At 34.9% G+C, this 24,896-nt stretch overlaps 3 protein-coding genes across 6 annotated transcripts; 1 reads left to right on the plus strand and 2 right to left on the minus strand.

The window, feature by feature from the left end:
• Positions 1–1,891: 1,891 nt before the first annotated feature.
• LOC141610796 (uncharacterized) lies at positions 1,892–7,613 on the plus strand. Of its 2 annotated transcripts, none has more exons than XM_074429055.1 (7): positions 1,892–2,058; positions 4,201–5,505; positions 5,593–5,661; positions 5,740–5,938; positions 6,073–6,168; positions 6,898–7,151; positions 7,417–7,613. In XM_074429055.1, exons 1-5 carry the CDS (start codon positions 2,056–2,058, stop codon positions 6,141–6,143), a joined length of 1,647 nt encoding a protein of 548 aa, XP_074285156.1. In that variant the 5' UTR covers positions 1,892–2,055; the 3' UTR covers positions 6,144–6,168; positions 6,898–7,151; positions 7,417–7,613. The 2 variants fall into 2 exon arrangements, with proteins under 2 accessions (XP_074285156.1, XP_074285157.1); XM_074429056.1 differs by having other exon boundaries at positions 1,924–2,058; positions 5,596–5,661.
• A 396-nt stretch (positions 7,614–8,009) lies between these two features.
• LOC141610797 (uncharacterized) lies at positions 8,010–13,782 on the minus strand. 2 transcript variants are annotated; one of them, XM_074429057.1, is made up of 9 exons: positions 13,432–13,782; positions 12,312–12,733; positions 11,622–11,721; positions 10,453–10,509; positions 10,069–10,186; positions 9,890–9,972; positions 9,200–9,315; positions 9,018–9,114; positions 8,010–8,413 (listed from the first exon to the last, which is right to left on the minus strand). In XM_074429057.1, exons 2-9 carry the CDS (start codon positions 12,641–12,643, stop codon positions 8,312–8,314), a joined length of 1,005 nt encoding a protein of 334 aa, XP_074285158.1. In that variant the 5' UTR covers positions 12,644–12,733; positions 13,432–13,782; the 3' UTR covers positions 8,010–8,311. The 2 variants fall into 2 exon arrangements, with proteins under 2 accessions (XP_074285158.1, XP_074285159.1); XM_074429058.1 differs by having other exon boundaries at positions 8,010–8,416.
• Positions 13,783–20,310: 6,528 nt separating this feature from the next.
• On the minus strand, positions 20,311–24,673 carry LOC141610798 (reticulon-like protein B8). Of its 2 annotated transcripts, none has more exons than XM_074429059.1 (6): positions 24,459–24,673; positions 22,369–22,568; positions 21,757–21,937; positions 21,528–21,669; positions 20,927–20,996; positions 20,311–20,742 (listed from the first exon to the last, which is right to left on the minus strand). In XM_074429059.1, exons 2-6 carry the CDS (start codon positions 22,559–22,561, stop codon positions 20,573–20,575), a joined length of 756 nt encoding a protein of 251 aa, XP_074285160.1. In that variant the 5' UTR covers positions 22,562–22,568; positions 24,459–24,673; the 3' UTR covers positions 20,311–20,572. The 2 variants fall into 2 exon arrangements, with proteins under 2 accessions (XP_074285160.1, XP_074285161.1); XM_074429060.1 differs by lacking the exon at positions 24,459–24,673 and adding an exon at positions 23,437–23,507.
• Between the last annotated feature and the right edge of the window lie 223 nt (positions 24,674–24,896).

Raw genomic sequence — 24,896 nt, forward strand, 5'->3', positions numbered from 1 at the left:
ATACCAAAGTTGAATCAAAAGCTTGGGCATGGGCCAACATCAACGGTGATCAACCCACATATAACCCCGACCTTTTCCGATCGGTTTATTGGCCATTAGGGCATAACGAAGCGGCCCAAACTCGAAACCCTTTAAAATTGGGTCCTGCTATACGTCGTCGACAATTTACTAATTATCGTCGACAATTAATGTAAATTTCCAAGTTTGCCCTCCATAACATAACTCCATTTCCGTCTCACTAAAATGCAATTTCCGTCTCACTAAAACACAAGTCAATTTCCGTCTCACTAACGTCTCACTAAAATCTTTCAAACAAAAAGAAAAGACGGTTTTTCAAAAAAAAAAAGCGGGATTTGTAATTAACAACATGAACGAGAACTTAGCGATTATCGATTACCGCACCAAAAATTAATCTAAGTCAGAAAATGATTTTTTTTTCAAAAAAAAAAAAAAAAAAAAAAATTCCAGACGAAAAACATTTTCGTTCAGACCAAGGTCCGGACAAAGAAAATTTTCATCCAGACCATGGTCCAGACAAAAATATTTTTCGTCCAGACCCAGGTCCAGACGGAAATATTTTCGTCCAGACCCAGGTCCAGACGAAAAATATTTTCGTCCGGAATTTTTTTTTTTTTTAATTTTTTTTTTTCCGGCAAAATATTTTCCGTCGGACTGGTCCGGGCGAAAAATATTTTTGTCTGGACCATGGTCTGGACGAAAAATTTCTTTGTCCGGACCTTGGTCTGGACGAAAAATTTCTTCATCCAGGCCTTTTTTCAACAATTTCTTTTTTTTTAAAAAAAAATTATTAATTTCCGTCTTAAATTAGTTTTGGGTGCGTGGATTGATAATCGCTAATTAAAGTAAGTTTCAATAAATTAAAAAATTAAAATAAAACGAACTATCCCCGAACGGGGTTTATTAGTAGTAATTATTAATTATTTTTTTACGAAAACAAAACAAGACGGAAAAAATATAAGGGGGAGTGTGAGGGAGGGCTAGTTTTGGAAGTTCATTAAAATTGTCGGCGATAATTAGTAAATTGTCGACGACCTTTAGCAGGCAGGTTAAAATTTTGAGTTGATTCGAGTCCAACAAACATGATTGCCAATGGATTACCTCTATCTCTAGGCTGTGTTTGGCAGTACATTTCAGCTATCTTATTTGGTCAAAGTAGTTTATTTTACCAAAATTTCAGGTAGCTTATATTTTTATAGGTGTTTAAATAAGTTACCTGAAATGAAATGCTATATAGGGTAGCATTTGAGATTTCAGGTACCTGATCCTAATGAATATTCCTTTTTTACCCCCTTAAATCTATAATATTAAATAATTATTATATCTTTTTTACGTCATTTTACCACAATAAGCTACATTTTCCGTTAATTTGCCAAACAGTTTTTTGTATATTCAACTGCCTTATCCGCTTCTAATTTTCAGATAACTTTTCAGGTTTCAGTTAGCTTTTCAGATAACTTTTCAGGTTTCAGCTTACTTTTCAGCTAGCTTTACCAAACGGAGCCTAAATATTAAACGCATCTTCCCATACCAATTTACGTACAAGTCCAATACTTTATTTTAATACTCCGTATAAAAATACCCTTTTTTTTTTCCTCAATCGGCGATTCAGGGACGATATTTTTTTGTTTTGAAATATTAGAAACGGGTATTTTTTCTTTTTTTTCAAGCAAAGGGAGAATCCCTCTCCCAGCTACCAGCCCCAGCTTCATCGGCATTGCCCCACGAAGGCCGACCAGGCTGATCCAAGGAGCGAGCAAACCCACGGACACCCAGACACCGGCAAGCCCAGGGTCCACTTATTCAACGGGGTTTCCCCTCGAAGGCCGAAATAACCGCATGCGTTCCCCACAGTGGGATTAGAAACGGGTATTTTAATTAAAGGCAAATTAATGAATCGGACGCGGAAGCAAAATTTTAAAATAGAAATCAGTGTCTCAGTCTGTCCCCAGTTAGTACTCTCCTTCCCTCTAAATCAAACCGCCGCCACCGCCACCGCCATTACCGCCGCTGCTGCCGCATTGCGCTTCGATAGTTATGGTAATTTCGATTTCTTTAATTAAATTCCACTAATTTTGTTGCAAATTTTAGAATTCCATGTTTATGAACAAATTGAGTTCGTGAATCATTTGCTAAATTTTTAATTTTTTGTAGTTTTAGGATAGATACATAACTAGTTTAATCATGAAGCAAGTTTTAGATTCGATTATTCGATCGTTGTGTCAAATTATGGCGAAATGTAGTGAGGTTTTAGGTATTTCTCCTGATCGCCTGAAATTTGCCTTATTTTTTTGAATAATGATATGCAATTGACGATTAACTGATTAGAATATAGTATTACGCTGTCGCGGTATTGGTTGTCGCGGCCTAATCTCGCTAAATGCGATCAGTATTGCTTTCAAATGCGGTTGTGGTAAATTCCGAAGCTTTATAACTTGGGCGTGTATCTGTGTAGCGGCCGATATTTAGAACTATGGATTAGATTGGGGAAGTAAATATAGATTGAGAAACTTGTTAGGGAGTATCGGCTATTTTTTTTTTTGGTGTTGGCTAGGAGTATCCCCTACCGACAGCTAGGGCAATCTCCTTCGGGATACTGAAGGCAATTTAATGGGTTGACCCTTCCCAAATTTGGCTTTTTTCATTCGCAAGAGTCAGGAATCGAACCCTTGACCACTTGTTTAAGAGATGAGAGTCCTTACCACTCACACCAGCCAACTTTGGTAGGGAGTATCGGCTATGATAATAAGCAAATGGCAGAAATTTTCGAAAGGTATGGATCAGTTGTAGACTTGTAGTGTTTATTGGTCAACTCAAATAAAATTGAATTTTAGTTGATTGTAGATTTTATGCTAGCTAAGGGAAATCAATACTTACGTTTGGATTACAAACGATTTATCGATATATTTAATGCTTAAGGGGTCACATCATCACTAATGTTCGACGAGGTTCATGATAAAGAAGTTAGTCATGTAAGGGTTATTTACCATGTTATTTTATTTTAGTTTCTTGTATTCAATGTGATGTTTATGTATAATTACGATCCAGAGTTAGCTAAATTTGAGTGTTTGAGTGATATTTGGTAGACATTGTAAATGTTAAGAGCTCTTAATGTATGTTGAGCTTGTGGAAAAGATGTTATGTTGTATACTTCGGAGTATTTTTATGGAAACAGTCGTTTCCTTATATGACCTTGAATAAAATGGTAAAATTAATACAGAGTAGTCATGATATGAATTTCATTTATGTCTGTCAATGGTTAGATCATTATATGGTGGTCATGATGCCATGATGAGTTTGGTGTTTTCAAGAGTATATGATTTGTTATGAAATATAAAAACGAAAAAGGATCATTCTGAAGTTCACACCAATGGAAGTATTGGTAGGAATTAACCTTGTCACCAGAATGCTTATTATGCTCTGAGCATGATGTAAGTTACTGGTTTTGGTCTCAACTCAATAGTCAATGATCATTGTCGATGAAAGGTTAACGCTGAGTTCTAAAACAGCATGAAGTTGACTGAGGTTTAATTGCCGCTGTGACGTCCACTTTTTGAATTTCTTAGGTGGTTTTGTAACCTTTCGTTTATTACTTTTACATCACTTTTGAGTTGAGTTTTTTAGAGAGGCAGGTTATTCAGTCTTTTGTTTCGATCACTTCAGCACTTTGTTGATTACCTAGGACAAATGGTGAGCGATTATGGTGATTGGAAAATAAGAGATGTGTGTTCATGGTTTCATTCTCCACCCTCAAAATTTAGGGCGCACAACTGGAGACAAATAGTTTGTAGAAAGTTTGACATGGAAAATCACGTGTCAGATTGCCTGTGCCTCACTTATGGATACCGTTAATGTGCACTTGCATTTTTATTATGCGGCAGGTGACTCAGTAAGATTCTACTCAATATAGCTGCACTGTTGGCATCATTTGTGGTTGACTGCCAGAAATGTGTATTCTTCTGCTGCTTGTTTTGTTGAAGTAGATGTTTGCGTTATCACTGAGAAGTCGTAAATATCATCTGTTTTGAATCGTCAAACTTATAGCATGAAGACTCGGGGGATAATTGTGTGGAAGAGTGCTGACATAGATCTGAGTGATGATCCGACATTTTAAGAAAAAAAAAAATTATTTTTTATTTTCTGTAGGATGGTTCACAATTTTGTATGTTTCAATTCTTTCAGAGTAAAGGCCTTTGGATGTCTAAGGATGCTGTGAGCTTAACTAATGGGGAGATGACTTTTGATAATATTTCAAGGATGCAAGTTAAGCGGCCACCGCAGTGGTTTATTGATGGCAGTGAAGCAGAGCCGATACCTTATAAGAAGCAAGCTCTAGAAGATGCATGTGGCAGTTCCTTCACTGGACTGCTACCCTCTAGTGTTCCTACTTGGGGAAATTTGTTAGGCTTCAACTCCGTACCTACTCAGCTCAACGAAAGATATGTTGAACCTAACACTACCCGGAACATTAATTTTGACGAGACAATTGTTCCACCTGTTGTTACCGAACATTTGATTACGGGTAGAGATCCTTTTGGGAATATTTCCCCATTTGGGTTATCCATGTCTCATTCACCCAAAAATTCCATGTTTGCCGTTGACTTTGGAGGAATCAGGAAGGTAAAAGTTAGTGAAGTAAGGGATTCAGAGAACCTCATGCCTAATAGTGAATTTGTGGTCGGGAGAATGGGTCATGGTTATAGCAAGGTGGACAATGCTAGTGTTTCCATGGCCCTGACATATGGACAAGAGGACGCCAACATTTTTACGTTAGGAGAGCCTTATAGTGGAAAAGATGACGATTTTTTATCAATAAGACGATCTTTCAATAAAGGAGATGGAACCGAACTTGCTATTGGGCATAAGAATGAGGCTGACAGTAGCATCATGCCAATATCAAGTTCATTTAGCAAAAGTAATATTGATGTCATGTCGACGCCTCAGAGCTTGTATAAGCAAGATAGCAGTAATTTTTCCTTGGAAAACCCTAGAAAAGCAGATGATAGTATGATCTCCGTGAGCCAGGAGGACAAAGGTGATAGTTTTGTCTCGGCAAGTAACAATTACAGTTACAAAATAGAAGTCAACACCATGGGAACAGCTCAATCTAGGAACAAATCTGAAAGCCGTGGTGTATCTGTCAGCTACCCTTTAGACACGAGCGAAAGTAGTATAATATCTTTTGGTGGTCATCACAATGAAGCCAGCACTTCAGGGCGACTGATATGCAATCACGGCTTGCCAGCTGGCCAGGCTGCAGAAATATTGGATTTTTCCAATCTGAAGGACTTTGCTGTTGCAAATAATCCAATCGTTTGTACTTCTCAGGCTCTCTCTGATGGAATAGAAAGTACCTCCAAAAGGAAAGGGGACCGTACATCATTGAAGAATGCATCTCTGAACAATTTTCCTGCAAATGTTAGAAGCTTGCTTTCAACCGGTATCTTGGATGAGGTTCCTGTGAAGTACACTGCTTGGTCACGGGAGGTATAACTTCTTAGCAGTAACTTCTTGTTCCGTTACTTCTTCTGACTTGTGGTAACAGTATTCAGTATCCATTTGCTTTTTGATTAGAAGATACTACATGGAATTATTAAAGGTTCTGGATATCTTTGTGGATGTCAGTCATGCAACTTCTCCAAGGTCAGTGGCCGTTGTTAATTTTTTAATGAAAATTCGTGCAAGGCGTTTGTTGTAATCATTAGATTTTCTGCCTTTCAGGTCATAAATGCTTTTGAATTTGAGCGCCACGCTGGTTGTAAAACTAAACACCCAAACAATCACATTTACTTTGAGAACGGTAAAACAATTTACGGGGTTGTGCAAGAGCTTAGAAGTACTCCACAGAATATGTTGTTTGATGTTATTCAAACAGTTACTGGTTCACCCATCAATCAGAAGTCTTTCCGATTATGGAAAGGTGACTTTTATTTTTGCTCTATACAGTATGATGTTCCGGTTGTTTTCATTTGATTCCATTTAGTAGTCTTTGTTGTCTCCCCCACTTGTTATTTTGCTTTCATTCCTAATAACCTGATTATTTTCTCGCTTCAGAATCTTTCCTTGCTGCAACTCGTGAACTTCAGCGCATTTATAGCAAGGACGAGAGAAAGCAATTGTTGTGAACCTGTCTATAAATTAAAGGAGTTGGTAAGAACATCTCTATTCAATACTTGAACATGTGATAGATTCATATTCGTTGACAAAAAAAAAAATCGTCTTTTAGCCCATGACTGTTGTGAGAACCCATAAACTGTAAATGAGGTATATTGACGTCTCAAAAATCTGTGAAGTTGGTACTGAACCATTTACAATGATCTGATTTTGAAAACCGAGTGTTATGTTAATACTAATGCTTACCTTGAATACAGTATGTGGATTATACATCTGATGTATTACAACCAATTTTATAGTTTCTGAGCATTGCAATAAAGTTTTTGAGTTTTGTTTTAAAAATTATGAGTTTTATTATAAAGTTTTTGAGTTTATTCACTTAAACATTAAACTCTAAAAAATTACAATAAAACTCAAAAACATTACATATAAATTTAGTAAAATTTGAGTTTTGTTGGGAAAAAAAATTAAAATCTAACTTATAATTTTAATAAGCTCAAAAACAAATAAAGTTTGTGGTAGTAAGCTCGAAAAATATACAATATATGCTCAAAAACAAAAAAGTTGGAGGTAGTACATCCGATGTATGTTCCTTTTTCTCCCTTGAATATATGTATATGTAAACATAAAACAATCAGTTCAGGTTGTGTTTCCAGACGTTTATTATGGATGCCAGTTATGTAAAATTAACGATATTCATTTCGCTTTCCTCAATTTGCAAGTAATCCCTGTGACTTTCTAAACTTAACAAGATAATGTTTGCAGTTTTGCCCACATGACCACACGGATGCCTGGTCTAGGTCGGGTTCATACAGTTGCCCAAGCCACAGACGCGCTTTTGCCGCCAACCTTGATGGATCAGGTTGATCTTTAATCAAATCCTTTAAAGAAAAAGGACATTAAGTGCTCTGAAAAAGTTCAATACCTTCTGTGATTAAAAACATCAAGGACGAAAACTCGCTAATTATATTAAGGACTAAGGATGCTGTCTAGGTCTGGAAAGTGCAGACTGCAGTCAGGTAAATCTTTCATCCATGATCCATAAATTCGAATACCACAGTTATTGCGTAATTATATTTCAACTCCCTGTATTTTGCTTTTCAAATGCCAAATTAAGCATCAATGACATTTCCCTTGAACTCGAGTAATCCTTCATATACCCGTTCACCTTACTGATTTCCATTGCATGGGTTTTTGAGCGAAAAATATTTGCTTCCCCAATTTATGGATACCTTTTTGTCTGGGATGAGATATGCTCATTCTTTGTTTTATTTTGTTTTGCAGACCTGGTGCGTACGAAGAAAGCATATGTCATGATAGTGGCGACTGGCGAGTGCATACTTCAGGCCTGACTAAGAGATTGGTAGCTTACAACTTGTAGTAACTGTTTCTCGAGTCTGGTTAGGAGTTAGCCTGCAAACCCGCAACTTGTACAGTTGTACTAACGCATCTTTTCGTTAATCGCAAGTTTGTATTCTGGCGATGTGTTTTTTTTTTCCTATAGTTCTATTAATGGCAAAAGGGCACTAGGAAAATGACACGAAGCCATCCCACAAACTCAAAGAGCGAGAATTAAAGAGCAACAACACCGCAAAAATCAAAAGCCCCGTCCTTCCAAGTCATTTTCAAACGGTTTAAAATTACTCACAATTTAAAGCAAACGTAAGAAAATGTCTTGAAAGAAAATGGTGTATTCCTTTATCCCTTATTCCAAAAGAAGGAAATCAAACAGTCCGGTGTAACAAACCGCAACAAAAATCAAATTGACAATTAGCGCGCAATTCAGCTAATTTTCATTTTGACTCGACTCCTAGTGATTCTACAGCTCTCATAGAATACACAACGATACAACCTTAATCGACAGGGTTGTCGAAGAATAGACAAGCGCCAATTTATAAACAAAGATCCCTAACATGTTACACTGTTTTTCCGCAACATTAGTACATCACCTTATGTACAGTTTAAATCTAAAGCAAGGGAGACTGACATCGTCTCCTTTAACAAGTAGGCAACCTCTTGCATTATTATTCTCTCGATTTTCTTCTTCAAGTAAACCTAGCAGCATGCTTCAAAATTGCGTTCTCTACACACAAAACACGGCACCCAATATATTTGCAATAGAGTGGTACACAGAGACGAGGTCATCTCTATAATTTACATAGGAAGTTTCTGTACTTTTTCAGTCAGTGATTTCCACTCGTCCTCTCCTAAGATCATCGATAGCTTGACTTGTGATCGGGTTGCATACTTGCAATCCTTTATGCACTCCAAACACGATTATCTACTGGAATGGCAACCACAAACAAGCTCTTCAGTAATAATTTGAACAATAGTATACGCCATTTCCACAAAATACGTGTTAATTATTATTTTTTCTGTTTCACACATTGAAAGTTGAAATACATGGAAGGCTGTATGACTTATAATTTTATAAATATTAATTAAAAAATTAAAAATGAAATTTCGTCATAATTTAGGATGTTAATTTGTTCTGTTAAGATCTTTTTTTTTGAATCAGGTCCATACTGATTATTCCAAGTTTTGAGTACTTTTTTTAGTACAAAAAAACTTTTAAAATTCCCAGTATAAAGAGATTTTGCTAACGAAAAAGCTTTTAACGCTGCCCAATACCCCTTCTTTTTCCAAAAATTTTTACGAATACGCTTTTTGGAAATAGAAGTGCGTTTTTTTGGAACTGCCATTTCAAATTTAATAATCAACTATGATAAAAGTTACGCAAAAGGGTCATATCTTAAGAGTGACCATTGTTATAAAGAGGGTTTGTTTTTTCGATTTTTACAAAATTGTAGTACTTCAATTTTGGTTTTCAGACGTCGATGATTTCTCACAAAAAAATAATGGAAGGAGGATTTTAGAGAATTTACCGGAGGTGTACGAGGCAAAATACGGTTGGCAAGATTCTGATCAATAGATACTGGAAGATCTTGCATCTGTCTCATTTTGCCCGAGAATTCTCTCATGCTACAATCATCCAGAGATCAGCAATCAGAGGCTTTTAGTGAAAAATCTAGTTTTAATTCTAAAAATGCAGATACGAGATGCATACTTGTTTAGAATGACATTGATGTTGTTAATGTTTTCTCTTGCACGACATAAGAGATTGATATTATCCTGCATCTGACCATTGCAACCAACCGTAACTAAGGAGGCGCCACTTGATTCCTGCAGAGAAATCAAATAGCAAGATATAGAAGTGTCGTCTTCCAACAATAGAAACAGTAAAATAACTATTTTCATATTCTCATTTTCAAAAAGTTGAAACTAGTTTATATTGTGAGGAAATGTCGGTCAAAGCTAACGTTGTTTAACTACCACAATAAATCCGGAATGGAAAAAGAAGTTTTTAGATCTTGTTCGGAGAGAATATTAGAAGGGAGGGGCAGGGAAGGAAAAGGAAGGGAGGTTGAGGGTAAGGATGTTGATTATTGAGGATTCCAAGAAACCAGAAAAGGTACCACAGGAAAATAACATAAAGTTGAACTTTCAGAAATCGATAAAAAATACGAGCAAGTCTTGTGGATCAATATAGTACTCCGTATTTAACTAAAGGTACTTACTCCTTATTAGTCACCTTCGCCCCCTCACCCAAAAAAAATCAAGAACTAGATATGAGTCTTAGATTTATCTGTTTCATTACATATTCAACTGCCTACGAGAAAAAAAAAAGAGGGAGATAACTAGACGAGGTCTTTCACTTAGTAGTACATGTATTAATCAAGTCCTTACAGATGCTCACCTTCAAACATGTTATGTTACCGTCAATTTGATTAAATGCGAGAAGATTTTGCTGCAAAAGCTCCTTTGCTTTGCTACCCAAGACTGTTACAAAAGAAAACACAAAAAATAAAGTCAGAATAAAAATAAATAAAATGGATGTATCATTTAAAAGTAGGAAAAAAAAAATGAGAAACAGGCCTTGACATTTTAGACGTTGATTCTGGTCCATTTGGTTCTGTTGGAAGGAGTATGGAGCCACGCTAGGTATTGAAGTTGACGGAAAAGTTGTCTTTGAAGATGATTCCACAAACTTATCCTGGTAAAAGCATGATGATTAGAAAGGGAGGGAGGGTGTGGAGGCGGATGGAGGGAAGGGAAAGGGAGGGAAGGGGGATTGAGCAATGTCATTTTCCTTCCGATATTGGATGGACTTTAATTGACCTTGTAGGAAGAAAATGGAGGAACCCTTTTTTCCTTTCCTTCCATTTCCCTCCGACTCAATTTTGCTAACCAAACAAAGAAAATTGTCTCCTCATTTTCCCTCCAAACCCTTCCATCCGAGCATATTAACAATATGCTTACCTTTCTGGAATTGGCCTTCCTTATCATGAATGACTCCTCTTGTTTTCTTCGCTTTCTCTGTGAACAAATTAACAATACTTCATTTTTAATTCATGAATCTACGAGCAAGCATATCACTAGATGGAAGAAAATTAAAAGAGGCAAAAGTAGTTCTCAAACTACGGGAAACCTCTATATGAGCTTCCAGCAGCTGGTACACGGAGCACAATTAGCACTTGATAGATTATCCAGAGGTACATCACGACTTATGTGATAATGTTGTACAAGGCATTGGCATAGCCAACAAGGCAACAAGTCATGCCCGTGAAGATCGACATATGCTAGATAGCAGTAGGCACTACTACAACAAAAAAATTACAGACCAGAAAAAATATCTGATCGTTCGTATCCAAAATATAATCAAATAGTCAGTGTATATAGTGTCACATTTAGCATGTTTTTTTGTATATGGGTCACATTTAAGGTGTTTTTTTGTATACAGGGCGTCACATTTAGCATGTTTTTTTGTATGAGTGTCACATTTAAGGTGCCTTTTTGTATACGGGGCGTCACATTTAGCATGTTTTTTTGTATATGGGTGTCACATTTAAGGTGTCTTTTTGTATACGGGGCGTCACTTCTAGGGTGTTCTTTTGTATATGGGTGTCACTTCTAGGTTCTCTTTTTGTAATAGTCGTCATCCTCATAGTGTCTTTTGTAGACACAAGTTATAACTATACAACAAAGTATCGTTGTAAGATCATATTGCCCTCATTATGGCTAAATTGGTCTACTTGCAACAGAGAGCAATTGGAAATACAGTTGGGGTGTACATAGAAGAAACCCAAGTGCTTGCATCCTCACCATACTTTCTATTGACAAATTATATACAGAAAATCTCCTATCAGATCACTACACTTGAAATATGTTGAATATTTCCTTATTGACGGAACATTCTAACAACTCACGGTGAAAATGGCCTAAATTTGTGTTATCCTAACAAGGAAAGACCTTCACTACCATTTAGCCGATCCTTTTGAAAGGGCTACAATTTGTACAAGAATTCATAACCAGAATGTAGGATCAAACTTCCGTCGCAAACTCCCAGCAAACACAACCAAGCAAAGATTTTCCATAACACGTAACACAAGGATTGGAGATTTTATTATGCTAAGGAATGAAGAACTCACCGCCATCCATCGGCATCTGAGAGCAACATCACGTACAGTTTTCTCCCGCAATATTGCAGCAATTTTAACGTACTTCATGATACTTGGCTCGTCCTTGAACCTACCAAGTGCATTTGGAAATTTTGATGTTAGTCACTTAACATGGAATGTCTTAACGATAACCTTTGAACTTTATGTTAGCATAGAAAAAGGGAAAAGGCGAAACATATTCAGAACAGGACTCTACAATGGCCACAAAGGTTCTTACTTTCTCAGCTTCTCTTTTTAACTAATGTCCCCTTCCCCTTCTCTTTGGTTATGTTATTCACTCGGTTTGGTCTAATTATACAATGACATTGTTCTCAACTCTCAAGGACACAAGACAACATGCCAGTAACAGATACTCCCTCCATCCCGCGGTCATAGCCATTAAACCATTTTTAAGGGCATGTTGTCAACATTAACTTGGTGGTAAAGAATGTCAACTTTGGCCGATATTTTCTCACAACAATAATAGTTGCAGCAACTTTTCAAAATGACAACAGGAAATGTTGGTTTTAGTAAGTCAAACATGATAAATTTACATTATAATGTTGTATCTTCACATAAATCTGATATCAGTTGAACACCAAAGTCAGTCAGATTTGGTAACATCTAATTTCGAGGCGAGAGCTGAACAACCAAGAGTAACCTTAAGAACAGATTACTTACTTGACAAGGCCATCCTCCAGCCTATACTGTTCCTCCTCGGTCCACTCAACAGCCAGTCCAGCATCATGCTTAAGCCCGGGCACCGAGTCCAAAAGAAGTGAACCCGAAGAGTTTCCAGGTGTGATGGCCGTAGGACTTCCACCACTCACGATGCTGGCACTGTCACAAAACATCAGGTTTCCACTACTACCATTCATCCCATAATAGCCACCCATTGGAAGCATCTCGGAAGTGCTGCTCACAGCCCCGGGCTGAAACGATATATCATGCCTGTGAAAACCCGATGCTAATGTATCCTCCTGATAAAAGCTAGAATTCGACTCGGAAGCCATCTCACCACCTTTCACAACCACAAATTTTTCTCACTCTCCACTGTAATTAAGGTACCTTCTTTACAATGTCACATTGCATACAGTACACACCTAGAATAATAAAACAACACATTAAACACGAAATTTCAGGCTCAAAGAACAATATAATTCGGAATAATAGACACTTAATCAAGTTAATCTCACCTCCAACCTCATATCAATTATTGTACCTTACATAGTACTCCCTCCGTTCAGTCCAATTCACTACATTTGACCAAATATGCGAGCGGAAATTTAACAAAATGTAGTGAATTAGACCGAACTGAGGGAATTTCAGGCTCAAAGAACAATCTAATTCAGAATAATAGAGACTTAATTTCACCTCAAACCTCATATCAACTATTATACCTTACATAGTACTCCCTCCATTCGATCCAATTCACTACATTTGACCAAATACGCAAGCGGGATTTTAACAAAATGTAGTGAATTAGACCGAACCGAGTGAATAGCATATAACATACCTATAATTGAAGAACAAACAAACATCATTCAACCACACAACCAAGATACCAAAATGTATAACCAACAAAACCTCAAAAAACCCAAAACTGAACCCAGACAAATAAGGAAACAAAAAAGGAAAACAAATCAAACCCAGATACCAAAATCAAATACCCACAAAAACCCAGAAACAATTTAAGCTAAAACCTAAATTTCACCAAGTAAATCAAACAAAAACCATCAAAAAATACAAAAAAACCCTAAAAAAATGAATGGTGAACAAGAGAAGAAGACAAAGAAGATACCTTTGGGGGAAAATTGAGGGGTTTGAATTGAACAGTCCTAATTTGAGAGAAATAATGGTGTTTTTTATTTATTTATTTTATTCTATGGAAAAATACAAACACACGAACAGAGAAAGAGAGCACCAAAGAACGCAACTTTAATATTCTTAGTAAGCTAGTAGTAGAGTAGTACTATATATTTCTGTCACTAACTTTGGTAAAAGAATGAAGAGAAGAAATTAAATGAGGGAATTTGTTTGAGAAAGAAGGTATCTACCAATGGGAGCTAAAGATGTTGTTGGGTGGGGGGTGATGAGAGATGCTACATGTTAGAGAGAGTGTCTTGGTAAACGCAAAATCTTGCTTGAGATCGTCTTAAATTTAAGAGTTTGTTATTGATATTATGTTGTTTATCAAATGTTAGTTATAATGATTTTATTGTAAGATTGTAAGTTTAAGATGATCTGTCATTCTTGGGTGTCTTATTTTGCTATATTTAGTTTGCAGGTTATTAAGTACACTGGAGGATTACTAATACGCATCAAAGATAAAGGTTACAGGTTTTCTCGACAACCGAAAAAAAAGATTGCCTTGAATTTTAAATGATCTTCTTACATTTTACATATATATTATTCATTTAATGCGAATTATGAAGATTTTGCAGTGAATTTAAGATTGTATTTAGTAAGATTAATTCATTGTGAGTTTATATTTTTCTAGTAAAAAAATAGGGAAGAATAGTTATTTGGTGGAATAGTTTTTGATAGGTACTAGGATCCGAAAATTAGTATAGAGAACATATTTTATTTGGAGTACTAAATAGTAAAGTAAAATCTAAGTGAAGTGTGAATAATATTTTTTATTAGGTGTAGTGTATGATGATGGTGTTAGTGTGTGGTGTTATAAAAGTAGTGATAAAATCTAAATAAAACATATTTAGGTATTTATTAAAAAATATGTTAGAAAAGTAGTGATAAAGTCTAAATAAAGTGTAAATAATAAAACCATTAAAAAAGTGTTATAAAATAATAAAATTAATGATTTTAAGAAGACAAATAAAAATTGTAAAAATATTATGATCCTTAACTCTTTAAGAGAATCGTTTTTCTTAATTTTGTGTAAAATTGTAAAAATGATTTTAAGAAGACAAATAAAAATTGTAAAAATAAAATTAATGATCATCTTAGCTAATAATTTTAATATAATTATTAATAGTTATTTTATCATTTATAATAATAATTCTAACCATTTGTTTTTCTAACCAAGTAACCATTTAACTACCATAACCAATTTTTTTTATCTTTAAACATCATCGATCAAACTTAATGTTAGATTAAACTGATACAAACTCAATAAAGTTCAACAAACATGTACAAGTAATTAACGTAAATAAAAGAATAAGACTATCTTGTGAAACGATCATTACATTGATTAAACACTCAAATTATATTATTTAAAAGGACCGGTTAACACCTTATAACTATCTTACATATAAGACTATCCCCAAGCAGAAGGTCGAGTTAATCGGGTCACCAATATTTTTCCTCATTATCACACCTTAATTATCTTGCACAAATTCTTGTTTGTGACGGCACATATCCGTCACTCTTGAGTGACGGATACCATTTTACCTCACAAAGTACCCACTTTTTCTCTCTCTGCAACACTATTCATGTGGTCCCCTTTCTTCACTAACCCATTTTGTTACCATTTTATCTCACAAAATATCCGCCACAAATGGTAACCCGTCACAAGGGAGACCAATTGATTATCTTGACCCACTTTCATCCTCCCCAAGGCGGTCACGACCTGCGCCACCAACCCAATTATTTTTCACTTTTTAACCAATGAGAGAGTCCACCTCTGGGTCATCATACTCAACCAAATGTCACATTCTCTTTATTTTGACGGTTGTCCTTTTTTTTGTTTCAAATGGGAGTGTGTACACTAATCTATTACACCAACTCATCTCAAGGTCACCAATCGACCCGAGTAGTTGAAGGTCACCAAAATTAACCCCTTAATCCTAATTTAAGGTGTCATTAAGGTGACCCAACAAAGTCACGACCCAGTCGGTGACCTTGCTTGAAGATGGTCTAATAATACACAAATTTATGTAAATGAAGGTCAAGTCATTATAAGATGGTCAGAAATAAAGACTCGACTTTTAGTTGGTGTTGGTAGATCTTGAAATTTAGCAACAGTGAGAATCTCCAGAAGAGCATTAGATACCAATTATTATTGTGGAGCCTCCTACTACTTACTTTGCTCAACTTTTTTGCATTGCTTAACAACATTATTGTGTGCAAATTCTATTTCACGAATTGTCGTTTGTAAAACGAGAAAAATGTAATTTTTGATAAATATTAACGATTTTTTACTTAAAAATGATCATTTTTGTCAAAGTGGTCACTATAAAACCATAAAATGATCATTTCGTAAAAAAATGAGAAAAAGACCGTCGGACAATAGAATTGCGGATTATTGTGTTATTTTGTTGTGCGCTATATTTATTGGGTAATGCTAAATACAACTCAGTGGGTTGTATTTAAGTATTAAATACCTTCTAATTTGGGTGTTTATTTATGAATTAAGAACTAAATTACACATTAACCAATATAATTAATAAATATATCAAGAAGTGGGTTGTATTTATCATCACCCATATTTATTTCACTTTAATTGATTTTGCTTCTCTATGTTTATTTCCCCATACCTTTCTCTGAAATTATCTGCCTTTCCATGTCAATTTGCTGCTCTCAACTCTGAAACATTTGCAATTTGCAGTAAGAAACAAACAAAAACCATAAAGATGAAATAAATAAAAGGATACCATACAAAATCAAGAAAAAGAGAGACATAATATAGTAATAGATATGCCCTACATGCTACAAGCCTACAACTATACCCATTTTTCTGTAATTGTTTTCTTTGATGTTGATAATGACTAATTTTAGTATATGAATGTGTGTAAAGTGGTTGATTGGTAATTATGAGCCATGAGTTACTCGACACGTATTAACCTAGCGTTATCGTGAGCTGATTTAATATGAGTTTAGTTTGATCTGATCAAGTTAATATAAGCTGTTTTAGAATATAAACGTGTGTAAAGCTGTTTTAGAATATAAACGTGTGTAAAGATGTAAAACGGTTGATTAATAATTATGATCTATTAGTTAAGCTCGACACGTATCCACCTAGCGTTATTGTGAGCTCATTTAACATGAGTTTAGTTTGATATATAGTAAGTTAGAGTAAGTTGTTTCAGAATATAGATGTGTGTACAGATGTGAAGTGGTTGATCAATAATTATGAGTTTAAGCTCAGCCCATGTCCAGGTCCAACTAACATTATTTTAAGCCGATTTAACATGATTTTAGTTTAATTTGATCGGTCAAGCTAATTTAAGTTATTTTATTAGGAATAAAATGACGATTTTTTTAGTTCATCTCATTACTAGCTACTATATTTCATTGCTAGAGTGGAATATATATTATATGCCATATCGACAATTTTTTTTAGATTCGCTTTGATAATTCAAAAAAAGTTGAAGGTTAAATGACTTTACTCAACATGATTAGTCTTTTCAGACCCACCAACTAATATAAATCATTGAAAACTAAATAAAAAGTTTTTTTTTTTTTTTTTTTTTTTTTTTTTTTTTTTTACAGCAATTATTTTTCTATGTTAAGTTAGGCACTTGTACATTCTTTGGTTAGACAAGTCAATGAGATTCAAATAAAGTACTTTATAGATTATACCATGCAAATTATGAAATTAAATACGTAAACATTTGGCATGGAAGATTAGAAGTTGATAGACTAATTATAGAAAGTGTAACTATTTCAGCAAATTTTATAACGTATGTCCAAAGACATACGATATAAGAAGTCATATAAAACACGTTGGGAAAACTGTTACTGCCTTATCTAACTTAATCCCTTGATTAAAAATTGCAATTTACGAGTAATATTTCAGCATAGCAGTTCAAGGTATTGAAACTTTGAAAATCATTTGATATTTAACTCTTTTTCCGTGTAGGTAATATTTATTTAGTTTAAATTCGAATCAAATATGATCAGAATTGCGATAAAACTCTCCCTCTTAAATTTTGACACCGCTTTAGTTAAATCTTACATGTGTCAAAGAAGTGAAGGGCAATAATGAAGGGCAAGTTAAATGCACAATACAAGTACGCAAATTAATAGGAGATGTTTGTTAGTAGGAAGCTAAGATTTACCTTGTTTTGTGCACTCAATTTGTGGCCAGTACGTGGTCGCACTCATATGGTCATATACCTTAATAATCGATGTCTTCTGCTAAAACGCTTTTTTTCGCATCATGATAAGGCACTCTCACATGGTGAGAAGCACATGGGTGGTGGAACACCTCCATGTGCTTTCCCACTCACACCCTAAATGAGTTTTTTGTGAGAGGAAATGCTATCCGTCTGAAATAAGAATATGGCGGTCTGAAAATAAGAATTTGTGCTTAATAATACGATTATTAGCACGTAAGTAGTAATTGATCCCCCAATAGATTTTGGGTAAGGAGTTGATTTTTACTTTGTATCTAAGTTAAAAGCCTAATTACTCCAATTGAAACTTGAAAAGCCCTCACAATAAGACAAAGTAAGGAGGGTCGATTACTACTTTCGCGTTTAGTGGTGAATTTAAAAATTTTATGGCGCCATCTCATTTTTCTTTATATAATTTAGTTTGTAGGATTTCAAGATTCTACGTTTTAATCACACGCACTCATTTGATACCGCTATGAATATGGTTTCATTACGTGGTTGTAAACTTGAGATATTTGATTTACTTATTAGGTCAATAAAAAAATCCAAGTAAAATTAGCCAAGAATACTCAAATGATTAAAGATAATGTTCAATCTTATGAACATAATTTTTTTTGATTCAAATTCTTATACAAGTCAATCTCTCAATAATATTTTTTTGGTAGAGGTAGTAGTTTACCTCACAACTTACATTATTAACGGTTTTTCTAACATGTGCCCTAATAAACTAATTAAAGAAAGTTTGTTAATAAGAATATCACAAATTGTTATATAAGACGGTCTCTTAGAAATAAGACCAGTCCAACTAAAGAAAAGCCCAAGACAATGCAAGTTAATCAAGTAACCGATACATCTTTCTCTTCCTTCTTACCCGTTTCTCTCCCTATTTCCCAAGTTTATTTTACTTCTCTATGCATTACTTCCATGTTTAAATATTTAAACTTAAATGTTATCCCATAACTCTTTCACATAAATTTTGGGAACAATAATGTAAAATTACGATTCTATGTTTGAATTTTCTTGATTTTAATTTGAAATTTTTTGATTGACTTACTTTTAAAATCTACTTTAATTTTAAAACTTGGATTTTAAGTTTGAAAACATGATGGTTTAAGTTATAAACTTTGAACTTAAAACTCAAAAGTTTTCAATGTAAAACCATGAGTTTAGAATTATAACCATTAATTAAAGCTTTGAAGTATTGAATTAATTTTAAAATCTGAAAATTTGAAGATCATTTCCAAACCTAGCGAGGTGGTGGTGGTTGCCATCGAGGGGTCGTCGTCGGAAATGATTGGCAGCTATCTTCATGCTTTTGCTTCAATTGATTGATGAGAGAGAGGGGGATGAAGGAAAGTGATGGGAACGATAGTTGTGACGATGGTGTAGTCACAGTATGAAGGCGGCGGTGGTGAAGGCAGTGATGAGAAGTAGAGAACTAGATGAGAACTAGGAGAATTCAGATTTGGTGGAAGGTGAAGCTTGCATCTGTACCGAAGGATAGGAGTTATCAGTGGTCTATTATTTAGTTTTGTATTTTGGGCTAATATCTCTATTGGGCCGTCCTATAGGAGAGTTTGTGTAAGAATATATATCAAGAAAAATAGCTTCATAAAATACTCAAATGATTAAAGAAGGTATTAAACTATCACAAATACAAAGTACTGTATGGCGGTCTTACACAGGTTTATTGTAAATTTTTTTTATTAACACGGCTATATTTTGACCCCTTTTACCATTATTTTTGTGTTTGTATAAAACGGTCTTACACAAGACTAACTGTTAAGCTATTTGATGAAACTAAACAACAAATCCTTCAAACTAACAACTCATGACAAAACTTCAATTTCTTATAAACATGCCCTCCTTCCTCCTCCTCCTCCTCATCATCATCCCTTCCATGTTTCGAAACGACGGAAACCACGTCCGTAATCTCAACATAAACATCCAACTGAAGCGAAAACGGTTGTTCGACTTCTGAACTAGAACACTCGAGTATATTATCAATAACATAAGCATGACAACCTTTGTCAACACCCATGTAACCAAGCCACCCTTCAATTTGTCTACATGCCCTTACGAAATCATCACCATTGTTCTTAGGGAAAAACTTCTTTGCTTTCTCTCTAAACGTCTTCGTCTTCTCCATGTTGGTTGCGCCTTCTCGTATGTCCCGGGAATGGATATTGACGATAATGTCTTCGCTTATCGTCCATGAAATCGTTACTCTGCATTTACACCCTACACCCCTGTTCTTCATTGTTGAACTGAACCAATTTTTTTTTTTTTTTTTTTTTTTTTTTGTTCGTTCTTCGTAATCTAGTTTTTATTAATAATTCGAGTTTGTGTTTTAATCACAATAGGAGACGACATATATTGTAATATCCTAATTTCCGCCAACGGTATATTAGCTGGTCTCATCGTACGCCAACCCCGAGGTGATTAAGTTTTTTTTCAGGACGATATGTTGGAGTAGGATTCATCTTCCATCATGTCAAAAAAAAAAAAGAAAAAAAAAATAAACGAACGGGTGAAACGGGTATATTTTTTAATTTTTAATCTTTTACAAAGAAAAAGAAAAAAAATAAAAATAAACAAATGAGTGAGACGAAGGGAATAGATAAGGTTATATTGGTCATGATATTCGTATGGACCAATTTTCCCCGACTTATTAAGTTACATAACAATTACATCTCATAGACTCGGAATATAAAAAGAAAACGGTCCATTCCGAGAGAAGAATGATTTATGTAGCAGTAATAATAATAATGTACAAACAGGCAGCAAAAACCCGGTAAAAGCTTCGCTGCAAAAATAAAGTAGGACTAAATAGAAATGGTACCGAAATTTGGTATCCTTAGGGTTTTACTCATGCTTCTTTCCCCAGTGCTTTCTGGTGGGAATTCTGCGGAGGACACCAGTGTCGATTTTTTTGTAATGGTGTTGCATTCTGCCAAGTAAATTGTCGACAAATCCGTCTACTTGATCATCGTATCTTTCATACAGCACTGGAAGTGTATGTGCGGCTACAAAACCTATGTCCACGGAGCATAGCAGCAAATAAAATTCTAAATGCTTAACAAACCGTCTCTAACTAATATATAACTATGGTTACGATAATTTCTCATTAACCATCAATTTCGAGAAGTATTCAAAGTAACTCGACAACTTAAGAGTGTATAACTACGACTCAGTTCAATGGAACGTGGAAAATCTCACCAATGTACAATACGGTAAGAAAATTGCACCAGCTACCAATCATAGCAGCAACAAACAAGCTGCCAGCAACCTGCGAGCGATGATTTGATAGTCAATTATCAAACTTCGGTTAAATGAATAGCTCGTGTCCGTTCCTATACGCTACAAATCAAGGACAGTACAGCACGGAGAAGTTAAATTAGCATTTCAAATCACTGTATCTAGAAAACACATATCGTCCATAGACAGAAAATTTTTAATCCGATATGCAGCAGTTTGATATTCTTCAACATTAATTGGATAATTTACAAAAAGTTCTATTACTAACGAGATCACGTGTTGGACGAAGGGTGTGGGGCATAGGTCCGGGCACAAGAATGAAATAAAGGATCTCAACTAATATGCTGGAAACAATTGAATGTTAGCGCAACAGCGTTAAAGGGTTGCAAAATGAATAATCATACGGTCCAGATCCTCCGTCACATTTGCAGGTTAGTTCTGCAGCATCTTGTGAATTTGCAACAGAAGCAAAGATCAGTAAGCAGTAAAGAGCAGTTATCATTCACAAGCACAACCAACAACTCGATAAGGAAAAATGAATAAAAAAATACTCCTTACGTACCAGAAGAAACTGCTTCAAAGTCCCATTACATGCAACATCTTGCATAATTCTTAATACGCGATTAATTTCCGCTCCAACTGACATTCCAATATTAACAAACCACTCTTCTGGTAGATGAATACGCGGGACATCAGAACGGTTCCTGCCCGATTCATAAAATTTCAAACTTCCGAAAAAAGAGTTATATAAATTGCTTTGGCAAAGAGCTTCTATCGTACATAGGACGTACCTGTTGAGGTATCCCGAGGCATTTGACCAAAGAAACTGAGCAAGCATACCAAAAGCCAAACCAAAACACACAAGTGATAGGAAATGGTAGTTCAGCCATTCGAACATCACCCATATGAAAGTGGCGATTGCTATTACACTGGCAGAGATCTTTTTGTTCCTCCATAGCAACACATCAGCAGCTGCACACAGACAATAGAATATCAGAACTGTCGAGAAGATTAAAGATTTCACGTACGAAGAGGAATAGAACGGAGAAAACAATTTATCAAATACAAAGCTGTCTCAGAGGGGTTTCTGTTAGATTCTCAGAAGAGGGCACCCAGATTTTGAGGACCTCAACTATCTCCGAGTTTTGTTATATTTAGTTTTTGCGTTGAGAATCAAGTATTTTTTTTATACCATATATAGTAATAAGCATTATCAAATTATCGTACATTTCAGGATTTCAGTGAGGAGAGGCATGGACTTAAATCCTCTACATATTTTCTCAGTGGACTTTTTGGAGGGCGCAACTTTTAACTTCCGTCCAGGACACCAGGGTCCGCAAATCATTGTGAAGGCGCTAATCAAATACATATGTGGTAAAGGACAAAAAAAACGAGAAACTCACACTTGCCACCTCCCAGAACTTTATGCACAGGCTTTTGACGTCCAAAAAGACGATTAAACTGAGTAGTGACTGATTCAGAATAATCAGAAATTTCTTCCTCAACAAAAGAACCAGATTTCTGCTTATGAACACCTTCAGAAATTGTTTCCATTATATTGTTGAGCAGATTCTCGGCAGATATCTTTTCAGGCATTATTTTTCTGCAGATAAATTAAACCAATATCTTAACATTCGATGCAACACAGCCGTAAGAGATTAAAAAATTCAACTCCGCAATAACTTGAAGAAAGTTCACAGATTTAGGATGCAATGATTCTCAGTTCACTATGCAGCAATCCCACAAGGCTCGGAATCTCAAAGACAGCTATATAATTGGGCTTTTTGCCCGTTATAGCTGTCGGATGTTAAGTTTAAGCGCAAAGTCACTTTTCCCTGATCATAATTGCAAGGAACGTATAAAACTAACACCACAAATTCAAACGGCTGGTATTGTATAAGCATCGCATTCCAAGTCAATTCTCCGTGTCAAACTGTCAACTTTACAATTTAAAGATTGCTTGATCTCAATCGTGATATTTGGTATTACTACAAGACTCAAACCTCAATAGCAAAAGAGTAAATCACAATACAGAAATAACACGATTAGATTCCTACGAGTCTTGCTAAAAAGACGGACACTAATAGAAGTTTCTAGACTCAAGTAAACACCAAAAATGGGTAACAAAATCAGGAAAGTGAGGGGAAAAGAAAAATCAAAAATCAATCACATTGATAAGGAAATAAATTAAACAAAAAGCTACCTAACTCAAAAAAGGTCGAATTTTCTCAGCTTCAACTCCTTAAAATCGTTTTTAGAAAATAAAAAATACAAGGATGCCATAATACAAATTCCAGTTTCGCCAATTTATAAATGTGAAAACCCAAAATAAAAAAACCCAGCTCAAGATTAAAACCTTGACAAACAATAAAAGATTTCGTATTCACAAAAGAACACGACTTTGCAACCCACAAATTCTCAATAACATAAATTTATTAGTTCATAATCAAGGAACGCGATTAAATTCTTACCAGTCTTGTTACAACGGCCGACACCTATAGCAAAGTTTAAGAAAGAAGTTCTCACACTCAAGTGAACACCAAAATTGGGTGACAAAAGATCGAATGCGAGGGCTTAAAGAAAAATCAATCACATTGATAAGGAAATAAATCATTTTAAATAAGAAACCTACCTAACTCAAAAAGGTTGAGATTTTTTCAGCTTCAATCAAAATTAACTTTTAACACCTTAAAATGATACAGAGAATTGATAACAGGATTCTATGATATAAACTCCAATATCCAATATTTAATTCATAAATGCGAAAACCCAAAATCAAAAACCCGATAAAAGATCAATACTTTATCCTTCAAACTCACAAAGAACAAAACTTTATAACTCGTAGATACGAATATCTGCACCTTCCGAAAACCAATTGATCAGACTATTTCCAAAACCATTAAATTGAAAAGATCATGCTCAATTAACCTCATAAGTCATAAGTTCCAAAATCAAGACTTAATTCTATCAAACCCACAAAAGATCAACACTTTTTAAGTTAAAAAGGAAATCCAGACCATAAATTAACCAATTAAACATAATACAAACACCAAAATCAAATACCCAATTAACTAAAACTGCAAAATCAAGACTTAATTCTATCAAACCCACAAAAGATCAACACTTTTTAAGTTGAAAAGGAATCCAGACCATAAATTAAACAATTAAACATAATACAAACACCAAAATCAAATACCCAATTAACTACCACTACAAATACCAAAACCAACACAGTAGAATGCAATAATACAACATATATAAGCTCATGCAAGTATATTAGAATCCAATTATACTCCTGTAAAGTATTACTCGCTCCGTCCCAATCATTTATTTACAAGATTTAATATTAGAATCCAATTATACTCCTGTAAGGCGGTTTTACATGTACCCTCATGACCCATACTAGTAAAAACAAGTTATAAGTAAACCCGTTGGTAAGACTGTCTTATACAAGAATTTGCGATAAAAGATGCAAAAAAGAGCAGCAACTTACAATGATAGAGCAGATGGAAATGAGATAAACAGTTGTAAGAGAGAAAGAAGTGGAGTAGAATTGTATGGGGTTACACTTAGTCACATACACAGACAAGTGTAGTTGGATTATAAGTTAACAAAATTATTTTTTACTGCAAATGTTACGTCTTAAATTACACCAATTGCGTTGTGTTTGCATACTGTAACCGTCAGTTGCTTTGCAACTTGCAGCTTTTGCAATTTTCCACGTGGGGAACATATATTCCACCTTTTCAATTCACAATTTTTAAGAGAGACGGTCTCTCACTAATATCACTAAGGAACGGTCTCTCAGGAGACTTGCATTTTTCAATTATTTTTTAATAATGCCAAAAAAAAATTTAAAATGATTTTTTTTCTAAGTGCTTTTGTTCTTTTGAAATTAATTTCAGCTTATTTCAATTCAGTTCAGCTCTGT

Source organism: Silene latifolia, chromosome 11 (genome assembly GCF_048544455.1).
Source record: "Silene latifolia isolate original U9 population chromosome 11, ASM4854445v1, whole genome shotgun sequence".
Lineage (NCBI taxonomy): Eukaryota > Viridiplantae > Streptophyta > Magnoliopsida > Caryophyllales > Caryophyllaceae > Silene > Silene latifolia.

Excerpts from the sequence above, each read along its gene's own strand:
- LOC141610796 (XM_074429055.1), top strand. Across the intron at positions 5,506-5,592 it reads ACACTGCTTGGTCACGGGAG|AAGATACTACATGGAATTAT; the intron begins GTATAACTTCTT and ends CTTTTTGATTAG. Across the intron at positions 5,939-6,072 it reads GTCTTTCCGATTATGGAAAG|AATCTTTCCTTGCTGCAACT; the intron begins GTGACTTTTATT and ends TTCTCGCTTCAG.
- LOC141610797 (XM_074429057.1), bottom strand. The coding sequence starts at position 12,643 with ATGGCTTCCGAGTCGAATTCTAGCTTTTATCAGGAGGATACATTAGCA. Across the intron at positions 10,187-10,452 it reads GGAAGGCCAATTCCAGAAAG|GATAAGTTTGTGGAATCATC; the intron begins GTAAGCATATTG and ends TGCTTTTACCAG. Across the intron at positions 9,316-9,889 it reads GTAACATAACATGTTTGAAG|GAATCAAGTGGCGCCTCCTT; the intron begins GTGAGCATCTGT and ends ATTTCTCTGCAG.
- LOC141610798 (XM_074429059.1), bottom strand. The coding sequence starts at position 22,561 with ATGCCTGAAAAGATATCTGCCGAGAATCTGCTCAACAATATAATGGAA. Across the intron at positions 21,670-21,756 it reads GCCTCGGGATACCTCAACAG|GAACCGTTCTGATGTCCCGC; the intron begins GTACGTCCTATG and ends TGAATCGGGCAG. Across the intron at positions 20,743-20,926 it reads TCTTACCGTATTGTACATTG|GTTTTGTAGCCGCACATACA; the intron begins GTGAGATTTTCC and ends CCGTGGACATAG.